At 39.0% G+C, this 17,147-nt stretch overlaps 1 protein-coding gene across 4 annotated transcripts in view; it reads right to left on the bottom strand.

The window, feature by feature from the left end:
- Window positions 1-1,963: 1,963 nt before the first annotated feature.
- Window positions 1,964-17,147, bottom strand: part of LOC146318950 (neurexin-2-like) — a 206,038-nt gene continuing 190,854 nt past the window's right edge. For 3 of the 4 annotated variants that reach the window (XM_084731185.1, XM_084731182.1, XM_084731183.1), the window contains 4 exons: window positions 15,878-15,967; window positions 13,385-13,713; window positions 8,801-8,885; window positions 1,964-4,442 (listed from right to left, as the gene is read on the bottom strand). In XM_084731185.1, the coding sequence (XP_084587311.1) occupies window positions 3,640-4,442; window positions 8,801-8,885; window positions 13,385-13,713; window positions 15,878-15,967 (1,307 nt within the window). In that variant the 3' untranslated portion in view covers window positions 1,964-3,639. The remainder of the gene's footprint in view (window positions 4,443-8,800; window positions 8,886-13,384; window positions 13,714-15,877; window positions 15,968-17,147) is intronic. The other variant, XM_084731184.1, reaches the window with a different exon arrangement.

Here is a 17,147-nt window from a genome sequence, read left to right as displayed (position 1 = left end):
CAGTGTGAATTCATTGTTTCTTTCATCCCAAAAGATTCACAACTCCCAAAACCTCATCACCCATCGATAGACTGATGCTGCAATCTCTACACTACATTAATATTTGAAACTCTGTGGTTATAAGACAGTCACTTGTGCTCACATAATATACTCTGATTTAGTGCTGCACAATTAATCAAAATATTATTGAAATTACAGTAAGTACAATATTCAAATCACATATATTTTTATACAGGAAAGATACGTGACAAAACAGCATTACACTCTTGGAAATAAACGTGCTACCTATAACCATAAAGGGTTCTTTGGCCTGTCTCCATAGCAAACCCCTTTTAGTTCCAGGTAGAACCTTTAATAAAAGCTTTTTCTTGGAACCATTTTAGAGAGTTCAACCTAGAACCCAACATAAAGGGTAATGCCTAGAACCATCTGTGAAAGGTTTCAAACACAACCTTCTATGAAGGGTTCTAAAGAGGATTCTTCTATGGTGTAATGGTTTCACCAAGAACCCTCTTTGGGCCCTTTTCCACAAAATAAGGTCTGGTTCTTGAACCAGTACCATTAAAGATCCTAGGAGTCTTGGTGCTATCTAGTGAATCAACCTGTATTTCCACCGGTTTTGAGTGGAACCATTGTAATCAAGGATGTCATGAACAGAAGGCGTTGCACAGTTACCTGTAGAGTATGACACACCCACTTAGGTTCCCAAGGAAAACCTGCTGTTTTTTGGGAAACAACTTTTCAAGTTCTAAACTGGTTCATTTTTGGTGGAAATGCTAACAGGGCTGATTCCATATTTGTGCAAAAAGCCTATCTGGCCGTTCTATACAGAACCTTTACATCCACTAAGGCTGCTAACAAGAACCCATAAAGTGGTTTCTACTGAGAACGTTTTTATATTTCAAGGGCTTTACTTAAAACCCACCCAGGGGGTTCCACTAAGAACCTGATTATATTCCCGAGACATTTATCAACTGAGAGCCCATTTATATTCAAGTTTTTATTTAGAACATCCACCTGGGGGTTCTACTGAGAGCGTTTTTATATCCCAAAACATTGAACTAGAACCCAACCAAGAAGTTGCACTGAGAACCCTTTTACATAATGGTACAGAAACTTTGACGAAAAAGTTAAATAATCCCTTAAGAACTCTTTTCCAAAACCAGTTTCCAAAACCAATGAAAAGGGTTCTTAATGGAACACTTTGTCGTACAAAGAACCCTTGATCAGCCCTTTACCCTGTATAATGAAGTACTGTAGTACTGCAGAGATGCCTTGGCCGACAAATCTCCAAACCAGATGCTTGTTACAGACCCAAACAAAAGTCACATCATTATGATTTTAGTTGGGGTTTTTTTAAGTGAAAATGAAAATTGGGGTGCAAAAAGGATAATTCCCACTAGGTATGAATTATATAGCCATTTCAATATCTGTCAAAATAATTGCAACATTTAATCTATTTATTTATTTAAAATTATATTGTGCAGCCCTAGTCCTACCCTAACCCACATCTTTTTGTTCTGTAGTCCAATAACAGCTGATCAAATTTGGTCAGTTTTCTCCTTTTCCTGTAAAAGTGATACAAATAGTTGTAGAGTCACATCCTTGCAAATTCTACTTCACTAGCTAGCTAATGTTAAATGCTAAATGCTTGCTAACTAGCTACTTTATGATTGATGTAGATCTTTTCAACATAGATGACCCTGGCACACAGCATAAGCACGGGAAACAGGAAAAGAGAAACTTGACCATGCTTGCTCAACTGTCACTGGAGCACAGAGCAAAAAGGGGCGGGACTTAAGAAGGGTCAATTGTTACCTAAAATCCTAGTTCATATTAGTTCACTCGGAATTCCCCTGATAAAACTTTTATTTTCAGTGTGTATGACCTATAATGTCTGTGTTCAATTATAAAATGCATTTTCTTTGTGAAATTACAAGAATCAACACACAACACAGGTGTGTACAAAGTATATAATCAAGTGTATTTTCATCTTTATCCACGTTCTGTACACATATTAAGATCCATTTCACATGAACACTATACAATAGCAATGAGTGAGGAATGGAATATTTTTCTGAGCGCCGAGCGGCTCATGTTTGAATGGCACTTTCATAAAAAAGAACAAGAAATCACAGAGCATGAATAAGTAAATGTAGACATAACTCAACACAGAAAATGGCTTTATATTATCAGATCCATTGAGTAACAGATTCAGCACATATAAAATGCACAATGCAACAAAACAAAAACATTTGTTTGTTCCATCCTTGTGTGTTTTCTCTGCATAATCTGAACCGTAAATAATGCAAAAACATATTTGCAGCTATCAGAGGAGAGTGTGCTTTTTGTCTGGACTGAAGTAAAAGGCAATCTAAAATGTTAACGTGTTAAGAGGAGTGGTAACAAGATACATCGAAATATCAGAGAAATATCAATACAATTCACAAACCTTCAATTATTCATCTCATAGAATAGTCTTTTTAGTAACTGATAGAAAAAAAAGAATACATGTTTGGCTGCTTTACAAGGAATATCTATGTCTCAAAGATATGTTTACATTTTCTGTGTGCTTTTGAATTATCCCATGACAGTTTTGAGAAAGGAAAAGATTAAGAGAGAGCCGGGTCGGTTCTCGCTTTCCATGAAGAAGAACTTCCTCAAAGTGTGATTCTGTGTTCCCCCAAAGATTTCTGTGAAGTTCGGGTTCCAGCGGTTTTGATGTAGTCGTGAAAGCTGTGTTGGATGGGAGGACGTTTGCTCTTCTTCATACCTGCTCCCCTGCATACACAATGCTTTTTCAATCTGCTAACCTCTATATGTACATACAAGCAATGTTTACAGAGAAATACCTTCACTGGCGTAGACTGACTTGTTCACGATTATCCCTACTTGGAATGGCAATGTGATATCTCACATAAATAATGTTTCTGATCCATCATACTGTAAGGTTCACTGGCCAGAGTGTTGTTAATAATCCCTTTAAAATGCTGTATTTTCGCTAAATATCATGCTTCATTTATGATACTGCACCAGCGACATAACACCATCTCTTGTGGACAGAGGCAGAGTGGCTGAAACCACATAAAATAACATGGAGGTTGCAGAGATGATGTCTCATCCGAATAAAGGCTTTCTTTTTGAGCATAGTCAGAATTACTGGGCTGCTCTCTGCTCATCCACCATAAAAATTCAATAACTGGCCTGGTTCTGCCTCATATATCATAATGGGGGACATTGAGACTTGAGATAGAGCATTACAAAGAAGTACAAAGAAAACATTTAGGCAAATCTGTCCGCATGTTCTCGGCACTTTCTTCACTGCACCATGCTATATACAAAGCCAAAGTGGATATGCCTCTTCCTAGCTTGTTAAAAACATAAAAAAATGAACAGAGAATTGGTGTGGAGTGCACGTTGTGACACAGAGCATGAGTCAGATCTTGTGCCGTAAGATGAGGGTTTTATCACTAATACGAGCTGGGCAACCTTGACATTTGAGAGAAATTTAACTGTTAAAAGCAAGATATGGTTGCTTTGTGCAGTTGTTTTTTGTGGTTTTCTGTGAAATTTCTCTTGATGGTCGACCTGACAGAATAGGGGAGCAAAACGAAAGCGTCCTCTTGTCTCAGTCCACACTCAGACGTAATATTCTTTGTCTTTGTTCTTTTTGCCCTTTGTGATTGCCTTGGCCACAGAGGCTGTTGCTGTGCTTTTGTCTTTGACCACTGCTCCGTTGCCCTCCACAGTGGAATTGTTGGCAAAATTGTGGCCCTGGTCTGTCTGGTAGGAGCCTTCGTCCCGGTTGCGGTACTTGTACATGGCATAGAGGAGAATAAGAATGCAGAGAGCAGCAGCAGCCACGATACCAACCACCATCCCTGTGGTGCTACTGGACTCCCTGATCACCTCCACGGCACCGGGTTGGCTCTTTTCATCAGAGGCTGTGGGGTTGGCTGTGGGCACATGGGGAAAATTGGGGGGGTAAGTTAGTCCTGGTGTGTTGCGGGAGGATGGAGGAGCAGGGGGCAGAAGCACCTGGTCGCGGGTGTTCATTTTGCCTGCGGGGATGTGGAGCTGGTCGGGGTTGGTGGTGGGAACATAAGGAGGTAAGGGGCGGGGTTTCTGGACTCCACCCTCACCAGCGGTGGGAGGTGGAGGAAGGACTGTCCTGTCAGTGACCATGGGGGAGTTATTATTGTAAAAGTCCTCATCATCCGATTCCGTCATCTCCCCAGAGCCGAAGGCCGAGACCTCCACAGGGTCACCACAGTCCTCCTGGTCCGGGGGGCAGGAAGGGTGAGGAGGGAGAATCAGGGACTCTTTGGTGGTTTCAAGAGGGGACAGGAGGGTTGGGGGAGGAGGGATGACAGGGTAACGGGTGGCGATGGATGGGGGCTCAAGGGAATCCACTGTTATAATAGGCAACACTAATTCACCTCCTAGAAAGGAAACAGAAAAGGTAGGGGATCCTAAATTAGAACAGCATTAAAATTTAAATTCTGGCTGAAAAGTTGTGCTCATTAAAATAGAAGCACAATCTGCTCATTATGTGGAATATTACAGAGGAATTAGACTGATATTAGCTGGCGTATCCGTGATATCATTTACAGCGATCACACATATTATCCTGATCTCTAATACGAGGTTATTTACATCAACATTTGGCAAAAGCAAATTAAAACCACCATGACGCTGTTCTTGAACGATGTATGCAGTTAATATGGAGCCAATGTGTGGGTGTACAGATTAAAATGTTCATAATGTTCTGAAAATATAATACAATATGGCAAAAACATTAAAGAGCTCACATGTAGACACAAACATACAAGATGACCCATGAAAGGCGGCAGCTGAATGAGGAGCATATAACAAACAGAGCACATGACAAAAAACAGAACAGTAAATTAAATGTATGCACATCTGTAGGCTGGGGTTCAGGGGTGACAAGAGAAATCACAGATAGGTTACTGTACGAAGGAATCACATGTTGTGGCTTACTGACAGCAACCAGTGTGTCCTGTAGATTTCCAAATATATTTAGCTGGATAGAAATTATACATTCTCCAGTAACACCTAATTTGAAGGGGTTTGCATAAGATTGTCATTACCTTGTCTTAATCATGTCATAACACTTGTCATGTCAAAAGAGGAAAAATAGAGTGTCATAGGAATAAATGTTAATGGGAGCATTGTCTAATGTGTGGACTAGGTGTCCTTTTTGACATGTATTTCTGTCCATTACTTGATTTTTATAACATTTGAATGTCTGTGCTTTTGTAAACTTTTTGCATGACACCTCACATGAACATGAAGGGGTCATTATTAATGTTTATGGCTGTTGTCATTATGTGTCATTCAGTCAGTCATGTCATTTTTAAAAGTTGACATTGCTTGAAATGCCTGTGTTATGACAAGTTGACATTCATCAGGCCAAAAACGTCTTTGTTATGACAACTTGACATAAACGAAGCCAAAAATATCTTTGTTATGACAACTTGACATGAGTCTAGAAAAAATGTCTTTGTAATGACAACTTGACATTATCAAACAGTCAGACTGTACTGTTCCAACAGTATCAAAGTGATTTAGCTTACAGAGTTAGCTGATGGACAGATGGTGTTTAGGAAGTTTACTTGTTGCTAAAGTAGGCTAACTGCTGTCTGTTGTCATCTGTTGCTGGCGTTAGCTAGCTATCTTGGTTAGCCATGGAGCTGACTCAGCTCCAGAACCAAGAAACCAAACCCAGGAAGAAAACCACCTCAGTGAGTACTGGATTCCCTGTCCAACTGAACAGCGTCAGTCTCAGAGACCATGTTGCCTGGCCGCCACTGAATTATCCCAGTCTGGCCAGAGTCAGCTTGCTGTCTCCAGTTAACCATAAGTTGCTGCTTGACAAACTAGAAAAGAGGTTGAGACTTTCTTATTTACAAGACAGACATAGGCATTACTTTGTGTCAACTGGTAATTATCGAATCTGAGTGACCAAGAATCAAGTGGAGTTCCTCAAGGGTCCATTCTCAGACCTCTTCTGTTCAACAGCTACATGCTCTCCATGCTCAGATTCCAGAATATTATATATAAATCCTATCACACTTATGCAGATGAAACACAACTCTGCATAACAGTGTTACCACATGGCTAAAGGCCCCTACATTTGCAGAATAAGTGCACTAATAAACCAATAAGTGTATGTGCCAGAATTTTCTACAACTAAACACAGAAAAAAAAGAGATAATTGTTTTTTAAAAGTCAGTGCTCAACTTGAATCTATGACACAACAATCTACAAATCAAGCTAGAAATCTTAGACTCAGGCTTAAATTTCAGCAACCACATAAAGACAGTTACAAAATCAGTCTAATAACACCTTAAACCAAGAAAGAACTTGAAGACCTGCTGCCTAAACAAGATACAGAAAAATGTGTTTGTGCTTTTTATTTTCAGGCTGGACTACTGTGATGGTGTCTTCACAGGTCTGAGTAAACAATCAGACAGCTGCAGCTTGTCCTGAACGCTGCTGCCAGTGTCCTCACTAACATCAAGTGGAGCACATTACACCAGTGCTTAAATCACTGCACTGGCCTCTCATGTGTCAAAGGATAGATTTTAAAATCCTATAACTATTTTATAAAGCACTAAATGGTCTCAGGCCTAAATACATCTCTGATTTACTTCCAGGTTACGAAGCACCCAGACTCCTCAGGTCATCTGGAAAAGGCTTACTCAGTGTTCCCAGGATCAAAAGGAAGCAAAATAAAGCAGCATTTAGTTTTGATGCTCCCCACCTGTGGAACAAGTTCTCTGAAAACCTGAGGTCTGCTAAAACTGTCAGCTCATTTAAATCAGGGCTTGAAACATTGTTTCACTGCAGCTTCCCAATAAAGTACATACATAACTTCTTGTCAAAGTAATCTGCTTTTATATTGGTTCGCTTTCATTTTTTGTTTTTATTGTCTTTTAAATGCAGTTTCTTTAATGTTTTGACTATTTATCTGTATGCATTTTCTTTTTTATGGTCTTTTAAATGCCATTTTAATGTTTTCTTAATGTCTTATTTTTTCTATTCTCATGTAAAGCACTTTGAGTTATCTTGTATCTGAATGGTGCTATATAAATAAAGTTGCCTGGTGTGGTGGGGCCAGGGTGAAAGTGCTGAGTGACTGGTACTGCCCATGTGCAGCTCTCAACAGGGATGAGGTGTGTCACTCGTTTCTACCTCCATCTTCAATTTTGTAAAAAATGATGTCTTTAATCCAGACTTTTAAAAAAATAAGATTTAACATCTTCTGAATGCTATCTGTTTTATCAATGCCAATACTGGCTTGATTAAAGGAGAAATCTGTAATATATTTACTGCAATAAATCATAAAATGGCCATGATATGTCATCAAAGAGCAAGGAAGACAAGTTATGTTAAGCTAAGCTGAATTGCTTCTTTGTCATCAGTGCTATAGCTGTGGTGTCCCCCTTTGAAACTTCTATTCCAAGCCAGAATAATTGTTTTTGTTTGCCTGTTTCATATTAATTAGAATCCAAATTAATGTTGAATGTTTGCTGAATAAATAGGTCTGATTCTGAGTCATAAGAAGTCAATAATAATCTTGAAGCTGTAGATGTTTATAATAGTTAAATTTAGTGATATGTTAATGGAGTGAAGCAGTGGGATTCAGGATAACAGGCTGAACTTTACATTGACAGACATTTGTCAGTCAGAAACACCTGATCAACTAACAGTGTACAACTCATTGTTGCTTGTTATTGTCAATTTATGATGCACTCCTGCAGTGTTCCTGCAGCCTGCAGAGCATCCCTGAGTCTGTGGAGGAGGGAGCAAGGGGAAACAACTCACTTCAACCATAGATTGCTTATTAAAAATGATTTTAACCTTAGCATTTAGTCTATGGCTCCCATGAGCTATTTGGACTGCAGTACTCAGTTTTGGACACACAATTGCTACAAATTGTTCCTTTAATCCAGAATATTATTCACATACAGTCTGTTTTAACAAAGACATTGGCTTGATTAATGTCAGGTTGTCTCAAACTATGTCAGCTTTGCATTTAAAATGACACAATTTACTGAATGACACTTAATGACAACAGTCATAAGCATTCAGACTTCTTCATGGTCATGACAGGGGTCATGACATGGTTATGACAGTGTAATGCACACCCCTTCAAATAAAGTGTTATGTATTATCCTATATAAGCTATCATGCCATGCATTGGCATCAAACTCAGATCTGATTCTGAGGTCAGAATGGCTTCTGGTTGTGGAGGAATACTGCAGGGTTATTTATGGTTATTTACAGCCACTAGGTTCTGTTTCATCATTATTTGAGTCACACTTTGCAGGGCCAGTCAACAACAACAAACAATTCTGATAAGGTCATATTAATAATTGAGGCACCCATAATAAGGGCAGACTCCTTCTTAAATTCCACAGCTTGTTTCTGTCACTGTCCAGTGTCCTCCACTCTTAATGATGGCAGTGCACTCCATAGAGCTTTTCTTCCATCCAATTTAGTAAGCTGCAGACACGTCTTAAAAGCTAGCATACAGGATGGATTGATGCCACAACAACTATCCAAATGAGGACAGTTGTTTTGACAGACCCCCTGAATAAATGAGTGTATGACAGCTGCAGAAACATGAACTGGAAAGGGAGAGCTGAAAATGTGAACCTAATGATGGCTGTCTAGAGTCAGTGCGTTTTGTCTACCATCTTGGGTAAAAGTAGCATTACTAGGAGTTGGATAAGAGCTGCACTCTCATCCTTTTTTGCCACGGCTGACCCACCTGTTCCCGGCTCACACTCTTCCAGGTCCTCATCATCACTTGGACACTCAGCTGACGCCACCAAGATGTCATCAGAGTTCTGTGGCTGCAAGGAAAAAGGAGAAAAAGTGTTGTTTTTATCAAACACACAGACGACAACATGTTCCCATCGTCTAGATCTGTGCTCACTTTGTTTTATGACTGTGTTTGCCGACTGTCCTATTTGCGGAGAAACTGCAGTATGCACCACTGTACCACTTTAATATTTTTGCTCGGAGCAACACTAGTAAGATTACAAATCCAAAATGTGCCTGTATGCAGCTGCTTTTTATCTTTCATCCCAGTGGCTGACTTCATGTGTTTATAAACAAAGTAAGAGCACTGCTGATGGAGAGAAAATCCTCAGTAGGACAAATGTTGTGCATGTTTTCAGTTAATTCTATTTAATTTGATTTTTGCACATTTTCCCTATATTATTGTTGCAAAAACAAATTCTCACATGCTAAATCTGGGCTTCAGTATGTTTAAATTGGATTTCAGGGTGCACAATGGATACTTGAGCAGAGCAGGGAGTAGATGGTTCACTAATGGATTACTTGAATAAATTGAAAACACAGTGAAGGCAATTTTAGGGACACTGGACAGGAGAAATGTAATGAAAAATGCACTCTGTATATTTATTAGGAGAGGCAGGGGGATTTTTCTTTGAAACCTCAGGACTCCAAGTACAACTGCTGATATCCTTCCAATTTGGCAAGTTTGCAGTGTTTTGGAATAAAATCAACTCATCTGAAATGGTGGCTGGTAATGTCCACCAGTCTGGATGCAGTATTGTGACTGCTCAATGTGTGAAAATCTGTTCTTCAAATTTATTCAATAAGTCTTTTCTACATAGCTGTACTAGATCAAAATATACTGAAGCCTGAATGTCATTATTATCTTCACACACTTGGACATTTAAAGTGAATTATGAGATTAATTCAAAATGATATATGTATTGCATTCAAAGTGGGTTTGTATGAGGTACTTACTTGTACTCTGCACACACCCAGTTAAGAGAAGTAGAGAAGAGCACAACATATTTTCAGAGCTTTACTTTTCCATCAGACAGCCTTTTTTAAGGGAAACTGCCATTATATAAACCAAATATTGCTCTCTCCAAAAACCAACCAAACTCCATAGACAAAATCAGTAATTTTACGTCAAAGAACACAAACGTTGCTGGTCTACCACTGCCTCGATCTGTTAGTTTATTTGTGTTGTTGTGTGACATTGGTGAATCTGAACTAATGTTTTGAAACACTTAAGTCACATAATAACACAAACAAACTACCAAGTTGTCGGTTGTCTACCAAGGAAGTGGCAGACAACAAAATCAAAAATGATTGATTTTGCCTATGGAATTTGGTTGGTTTGGAGGCAAAATAAAGCTGTTAAAATCTTCTTAAAATAATGTACACTGCAGTATATTGCTTAGCCTCTGGACAGTAGTAGCTCAGTCTGTAAGGACTTGGCTTGGGTCACCAGTTCAAGTCCAGCAGGGACCAAAGTACTGAGTATGGACTGGTAGATGGAGAGGTACCAGATCATCTCCTGGGCACTGCAGATGTACCCTCGAGCAAAGCACAGAACCCTGACTGGCAGGGGCAGGGTACATATGTATGTAAATGTATGTGTGCACTCCTCTTGCTTTGACATCTGTCCGATGCATGTCTATAGGTCCTGCTTGTGCATATGTGTGTGTTTGAGGCCTGTGTGTGAATTAAAAGAATTACAACAGAGTGAAAAATATAATTTCTCCTAGTAATTAATAAAGTATGCCTTCTTCTTCTTCCTTCTGGGGTGCATGTACTGTAGCTAATACACTGACTACTGATAAGTACGTCATACACCCCACTTCAAATATTAGATTTATCTAGATTTATTTTATTCTAATTATTACTGCATATGATATTTCATATATGCGTAATGCTTTTGTGTCGTTTGAGTCTCCAGTGATGATGGGTGCAGTTAAGATATACATTTGTTGTGTCACATAAGCTGTTGTTGGAGGCTCTTATGTGCTATGTTTTTATTTCAAGTTTTAACAGCAGCTTTTGAATACCAATAAAATAACAGACTAACTGCTCTTCTTCGGAGTGTTCATGTTCAACGCAACCCCTGCAAATTGCAACTTCTCCGTCCTTTGAGACTCAGCTCTTCACATCTGAATACCCTTAAAATCAGAAAAAGAAGCAATTTTTTTTCCTAATTTTACTTTCAGTAAAAAGTTTCCTTTTTCAATAAAGGAAGTAGGGCACCTTTCTCCAAAGTGCCATGGCCAACAGAAATGTAGAGGCGAACTGAAGAATCAGATGTATTATCTGACTGTCCTTGGTTACCAGTACATGATTATGTTCTTTTATTCAAACAGGAAAAGTATTACAAATTAAACTTCAATGTGCACAGCAACATCATAGATTGCATGAAAGAAGTGGACAAAGCCTCCAGGTCTGAAAACTGAAGCCAAAGCGGAAGTTCCTTAAACCTGCATTCTCTCTAACAGCCAGCAGGGGGCCACTCTACTGGTTGCAAAATAAGTCTGACTGTACAGAAGTCGATGAGAAAATGATTCTCACTTGATTTATGACATCACTAAACATTTTCTTAATGAGTTTATGGTCTCGGTTGCTAGATTCAAGTTTTCCCTTGTACAAAATGATGGGCATTTTGGAAATTAATTTCCCCTTTACTATAAAATAGACAACAAAGCACGATATGCTTCAGGACATGGTTACCTTGTGATTGACAAGTTGCTACCATGACCATGAATTTGTTTTGGGGTGTTGTCTGTTTTCATCTTAGAAGTTTTACCTTTTCATAGTGTGTTTTCAGTCGGTTCAGTTGGTCGCTTAAAAATGTCTTGTTCAGTGTTTGGTTTGGACTAAAGACACTATAAGAGGCCAATCAGACAGAGACAAATTGTGTCGGCCAAAGCAGCCTGTGCGCCTGTGGAGCAGCCTGATCTCTCTCTCTCTCTCTCTCTCTCCCTCTCATGCTCTCTCTCTCACGCTCTCTGTTTCTCTCAAAGACAAGTAGCCTACAAAAAAATATCATGACCTGAGCTATGAAATTTCACTCACATATCTTCGCTCACAGTAGCAGCATCTTGTTTTCCCTCACTGATTGATACAGTTGGTTGGCTGGGCCAATTGTGAAATTGATGAGTGGGTAATTCATTGCCTTTTTCGTGAAAAATTAGGAATATTTCAACTTTTATACTGTTCTAAAACCCACTAGAAAAATCTGTGGAGTGCCAATTTTTATGGTAAGTGCATTTTCATTGAAGACTGTTGTTTGCTAGCTAAAATTAGCATCCCGATAATATCACTAGTAATAATTTATGGCTGCAGCTTGCTAACTAAGCTAGCTCGTTAGCGCTAGTATTAGCTGGTAACCAAAGCTGGTATTCTGTTTTCCGTGTCTGTGAGTTCTTGAGGGTCTGCTGGGGTCCTTGTGATGTAAATTTTGTCTGATTCTGAGTTGTTTGTCCAATTTGCTGACTCGTCCATGACCCTGTACATGCACCTAGTACAGATGCCAATATTGTACATGTGTGGAGCACATCCTCCAGGCACATTCAAAAAACCAGCATATACAGAATTAACAGGCGTCTGTGGAGTCTGCAGCCGTCCATGTAATGCATCCATTCGCAATAGAGGCCTTAGTGCTATGCTAATGTTACCTCCCCAGATCCACCCTCTCATTTACAATGGTCAACAATAGTCTGAGAAGAATGTAAAAAGTGACACAGTAATGCAATAAGCACTGAGGATACATGTGTAAAGGGCAGAGATAGACAGTGATACTTGGAACTAAGCATTTGCATATGCATCCTTATGCATCATTGCTGCCTCACATATCCTGCATCTGTTCGGAGTGACAGTTTTGCACATCCTTAGAAATTAACACTATGTGTATGTAAATGAAATGTGTGGTTAAACAGAAAGTATATTTCTTACTTTACACCTGTCCAGTGAATTTAACACATGAGAAAATAACACGACTTTTAGCCCTCTCCTTTGATCAATCACATGATTATAATTATTTTTGCAAATAAACTGAACATATTCAATTTTGGCTCTGTATTTATCATAATTTTGTACAAGTCAATACCAAGTGAAAAGACAAAATGGAAATCAGTTGAGGCCATTAAGATTTTAAACTTAATGGAATGACATAATGACACATAATATAACTGGTTATGTATTCTTCTATTTTATTCTTCTTAAGCTCTTGACATTATGTTTTTTATTCATTCTAACTAATATTTGGATCTGCACAATGGGTAGAGTCACTTTAAACACTTTAAGAAAAAACATCATTGAATAGTTAATTTTTTAACTTAATTTTTGTGTAAAATAAAAAAATAAATAAATAACAGTTATACGCTTTGATTGCTACATGACATTTTGTGGTTATAGTCTTCTGTTATTTGACCATCACTGTTAACGCCTGGAAAAGTGGCAGCAGCAACCCACATTTAAGTTCTAAATCAATCAACCTCCAGCTGTTGATAAATTAGCACCCAGCTGTCCTCAAATATTCTTTCATACTCTTTCTGACCTTTGAGATGCTCTCCCTCAAGCTGGGTGACCGCTGCCTGCGAGTGGTGGTGGTCGCCATAGTGGTGGTGGTTTCCATGATTGTGGTGGACATATCAGACACTGCCAGAGGAGTGGCGGAGGTGGTGTCAGTGGTCAACACGGAGAGCGAGTCCCCGACCAGACGCAGGTTCCCCTCCACCTGTACGCTGGGATCATTTTCCGCTGCCAGTTTGAGCACCTGGAGACCATTGTAGTACAGCCCTGATATCTGACCCTGGAAGGGCCGACCCTTGTCCTGGCCGCCAATTTTAATGGCTGCCTGGCTGTTAAAGATGGTCAACTGTCTCCCTACAGTCAGACACAGACATAGAGACATAGAGAAAAAGAGGTGGGGAAAGGGAGAGGACGGTGGAGCAGACATAGAGAAGTCACATGGGAGAGCTTGCACAGAGACATCATTTGAACCAGGTGGGATTTAGTGAACAATAATAGTTAGTTATCTATTTAAACTCAATTTAGAGGTTAACTTTAAGAGGGGGAAGGTTAGTTAGCAGAGAATTTATAATTTAGACTTTACACATGCAGGTTACAACCATCAGAGGAGGCTTAAAGTCTCTATTTAATTTCCTATTTAAGAGTTTTGATTGGACAGAGATAGTCATTTTGATTTATCACTGAGTTAGCAAAGTGTCTGTAGGGACAAAGGGATTTATTTATCTCTTAACTCCAGAACAGATGGTGCAGGGATGCAAATCTTATGGCTTCTTTTTTTTTTTTTTTACAAAGATGGGCGAATTATTAAAATGTCTGACTATACTTCAGACTGTGTAAAGCTAAATGACAATAAAAAGCTAAACATCCCTCACTCCACTGACTTCATCAGCCATTAGGCCATTGAAACATGCTCTGTTCTGGGTCCCCCCTAGTCCAATTGTTTCACCTCCTGAAAGGGGCAACGATATCCAACAGCAGCATTGTCAGCAGCTTCACTGATAAGCCGTGTTACATCAGAGGAGGAGGACTGCAGTAATGGGCCCATCTCAAGAGAATACTTATTAGCAAAGTTAATGGCTGCAAACAGTGATCTACTTTAACAGCCTGTCAGGGCTGTTTTGTCGCAGCAAAAAACCCCTTCAGACTTGGTAGTCTGATGTGGTTGTTGTAGACTTGTAGTACAAGGTAAAGCCATACAAGGTTTACGGGGAACAAGAAAGGGAAAGGATGTTTGGTGTATTCACATCCAGGAGTTATATTTTAAAAATTTTTAGTTTAGGAGGGTTGAGACTTAGGTCACATGTTAGTTCCGGGGATAGGTTGGATTATTTTATGTGGTGTTGTATAAGGTACTTATTGATAGCCAGTATATTAGCTACAGCAAATGCTGGTCACCTCCACTTAGGAGAAGCAGAGAGGAGTACCAGCACTGAAGCTAAGCAATGTACTGCCATGGATGGGTCAGCAACAAAAGGTATGTTAGGCACTTTAAAAAAGGCCATGTAAAAAGTCTATTTTGATGTGAAAAATGCCATTATGTAAACCAAACACTGATTCTCTCCAAACCAACCAAACACCATCGGAGGAATCAGTAATTCTGCCTTGATTGGTTAGTTAGTTTATGTTATTGTGTGACTTCAGTGTTTTAAAGGTCAGTTTGGATTCACCAAAGTCACACAATAACACAAAGTAACAGATCAAGAAAGCGGTAGACCAGCAACTCCCGTGTTCTCTGATTCTTCCCATCTTTTCATTTTCTCCTGTGGAGTTTGGTTGGTTTGGAGAAAGGGATACTTACCATATATAACGGTGGTTTCCCATCAGAAAAGGCTGTCTGATGACAAAATGAAGTGGTGAAAATATTCTAAAAATAGTGTACACTTATAATTGATTTTTTGAAGTGGACCCTTTTTAAGTGGCTATAACATCTTTTGCTGATGACCCCGTCCACAGGAGTTTTCATTGCTTAGCTTCCATGCTGCTAATCTGCTCCGCTCCTTCTAACTGGAGGCTTGCCAACCTACCTACTGTAGGTAATACACCAACTATCAATGAGTACCAGTCATATAATCCCACTTGAAATAATCGAAAGTATCACCTTAATGTAAATGTTACACAGCATTTTAAAGATTTTTATGTAGAATAATTACACACAGTTTCTAATTACAAACAATGGTTAAGGGGGACGATAGGGGGTTAGACAAGGGTTATGTGTTTTTAGTTAATCGGTTTAAAATCTTTGTTAAGGTGCAGCTTTTCCACAAGGTGTAAGGATGACAAAGAATAAATGGCAAGTATGCTATACCCCTTTGCTTTGACACTTTTTTTGAATTCCACTTGAAGCTACATTGAGGTCATCAAAATTCATAGCCAATAGGAATTCCAATTAAAAATGGAGATATATATATCTGGGTAACTTGATCCTTGTCACCCTTGTCTTCTGGGACTGCACCTCGCATGGGGAAAGGTTATTTAGTAGTTATTTCAAGGATTAATTAATTAATCAATTAATTTTTACCTTTATCGAGTAGCCACTCGTCAACTACCCGACCAAGTCTGTATGGGATTCTTTGTCTAGCAATAGCCAGTCGTTCATTATCATAGTGTCCTTCAAAGAATTTGGAGAGACAGATTAAAGGTTAAAGTCTGCAAGCTGAAAGATCACATGGTTAGAAACAGTGTTATAATGGCTAACAGGTTTAACAAGTTATCAATTTTAACCCAGCTGTGAGTTAAAAGAAACTTGTGCTTTACTTAGTGTTATCTAGTTATAACGAGTAACAGTGTTAACGCTAATTAGAGTCATGTTTAGGCTATTTATAATGTGCTACGCTAGTTAGTGTTATTTAGCTATTTTTTTTTATTAGCAAAGCATAATCTTAAGTAAATACCAATTCCAGTAAAATCTTAAATAATTTTATGTACTTTATAAAAATAGGTTAATTCATGTAAAAGCATTAAAAAACCATCAACAAAGACAATCAGTTGTTGCATTTAGACAGAGATACATATTCTGTAGTTACAGCAGAAACAAATATCAGTCATAAAGGGCCAAAGTCTCTCCCCACTTCTCTTCAACAATTAAACATGAAATTAAATACAGTGAGCTTTAACTGCAGCTCCCATGATATATTCTCACAACGTGTTGATATTATGATATCAAAAATTCAACAAAACAAAAAAACCCCACAACAATAACAAAAAAAAATTGTTTGGTCAGTGTCTTACAAGATTTTCAAACTTTATTAACAAATGCCATGACTCCTGCTGCAGGTCAGTGGGGTCTGTGTTAACTGGCAGTTTGGAGTTGGGTGGGATGATAATCAGTACTCAATAGAGCCTGACTTTTTTGGGGGGATTCCCATGGAATTCTTGTGGGATGGGAGTTCATTTCACTATTTATCACGGAGCTGGGACAGGACAGGAAAAAAAGTCACTGTGGACGGGTAGGAGTGGGAATCATGATAACAACAGGCACTTGACCAGTGCATAACATCTTGGGACTGTGGATTGACAGGAATGGGATGGGATGGGTGCAAAGGCCTGTGTATGTGTTGTTCGGCAAGCGACAGCCACTTCACTGCATCTGTGCACATGTGACTGTGGCCTTAGACTCAGTTAAAAACATGATGCATAACATAGTGCGTATTGAGCCTGTATAAAACTTCAGACTCAAAAAATAGCACGCACATCCAAAACTGATGAGTCCTGGGTGCTGGACAGAAGAACAAATACAAAAATCAGAAAAAAAGGTCAGCACACCAGAAACTGCTTCTTAGGACATTTTA

Source organism: Lutjanus erythropterus, chromosome 11 (genome assembly GCF_056507025.1).
Source record: "Lutjanus erythropterus isolate fLutEry1 chromosome 11, fLutEry1.hap2, whole genome shotgun sequence".
In the NCBI taxonomy this organism is placed as follows: domain Eukaryota; kingdom Metazoa; phylum Chordata; class Actinopteri; order Lutjaniformes; family Lutjanidae; genus Lutjanus; species Lutjanus erythropterus.
The sequence above is the reverse complement of the archived record's forward strand: the minus strand, read 5'-3'. Positions and strand labels throughout refer to the sequence as shown.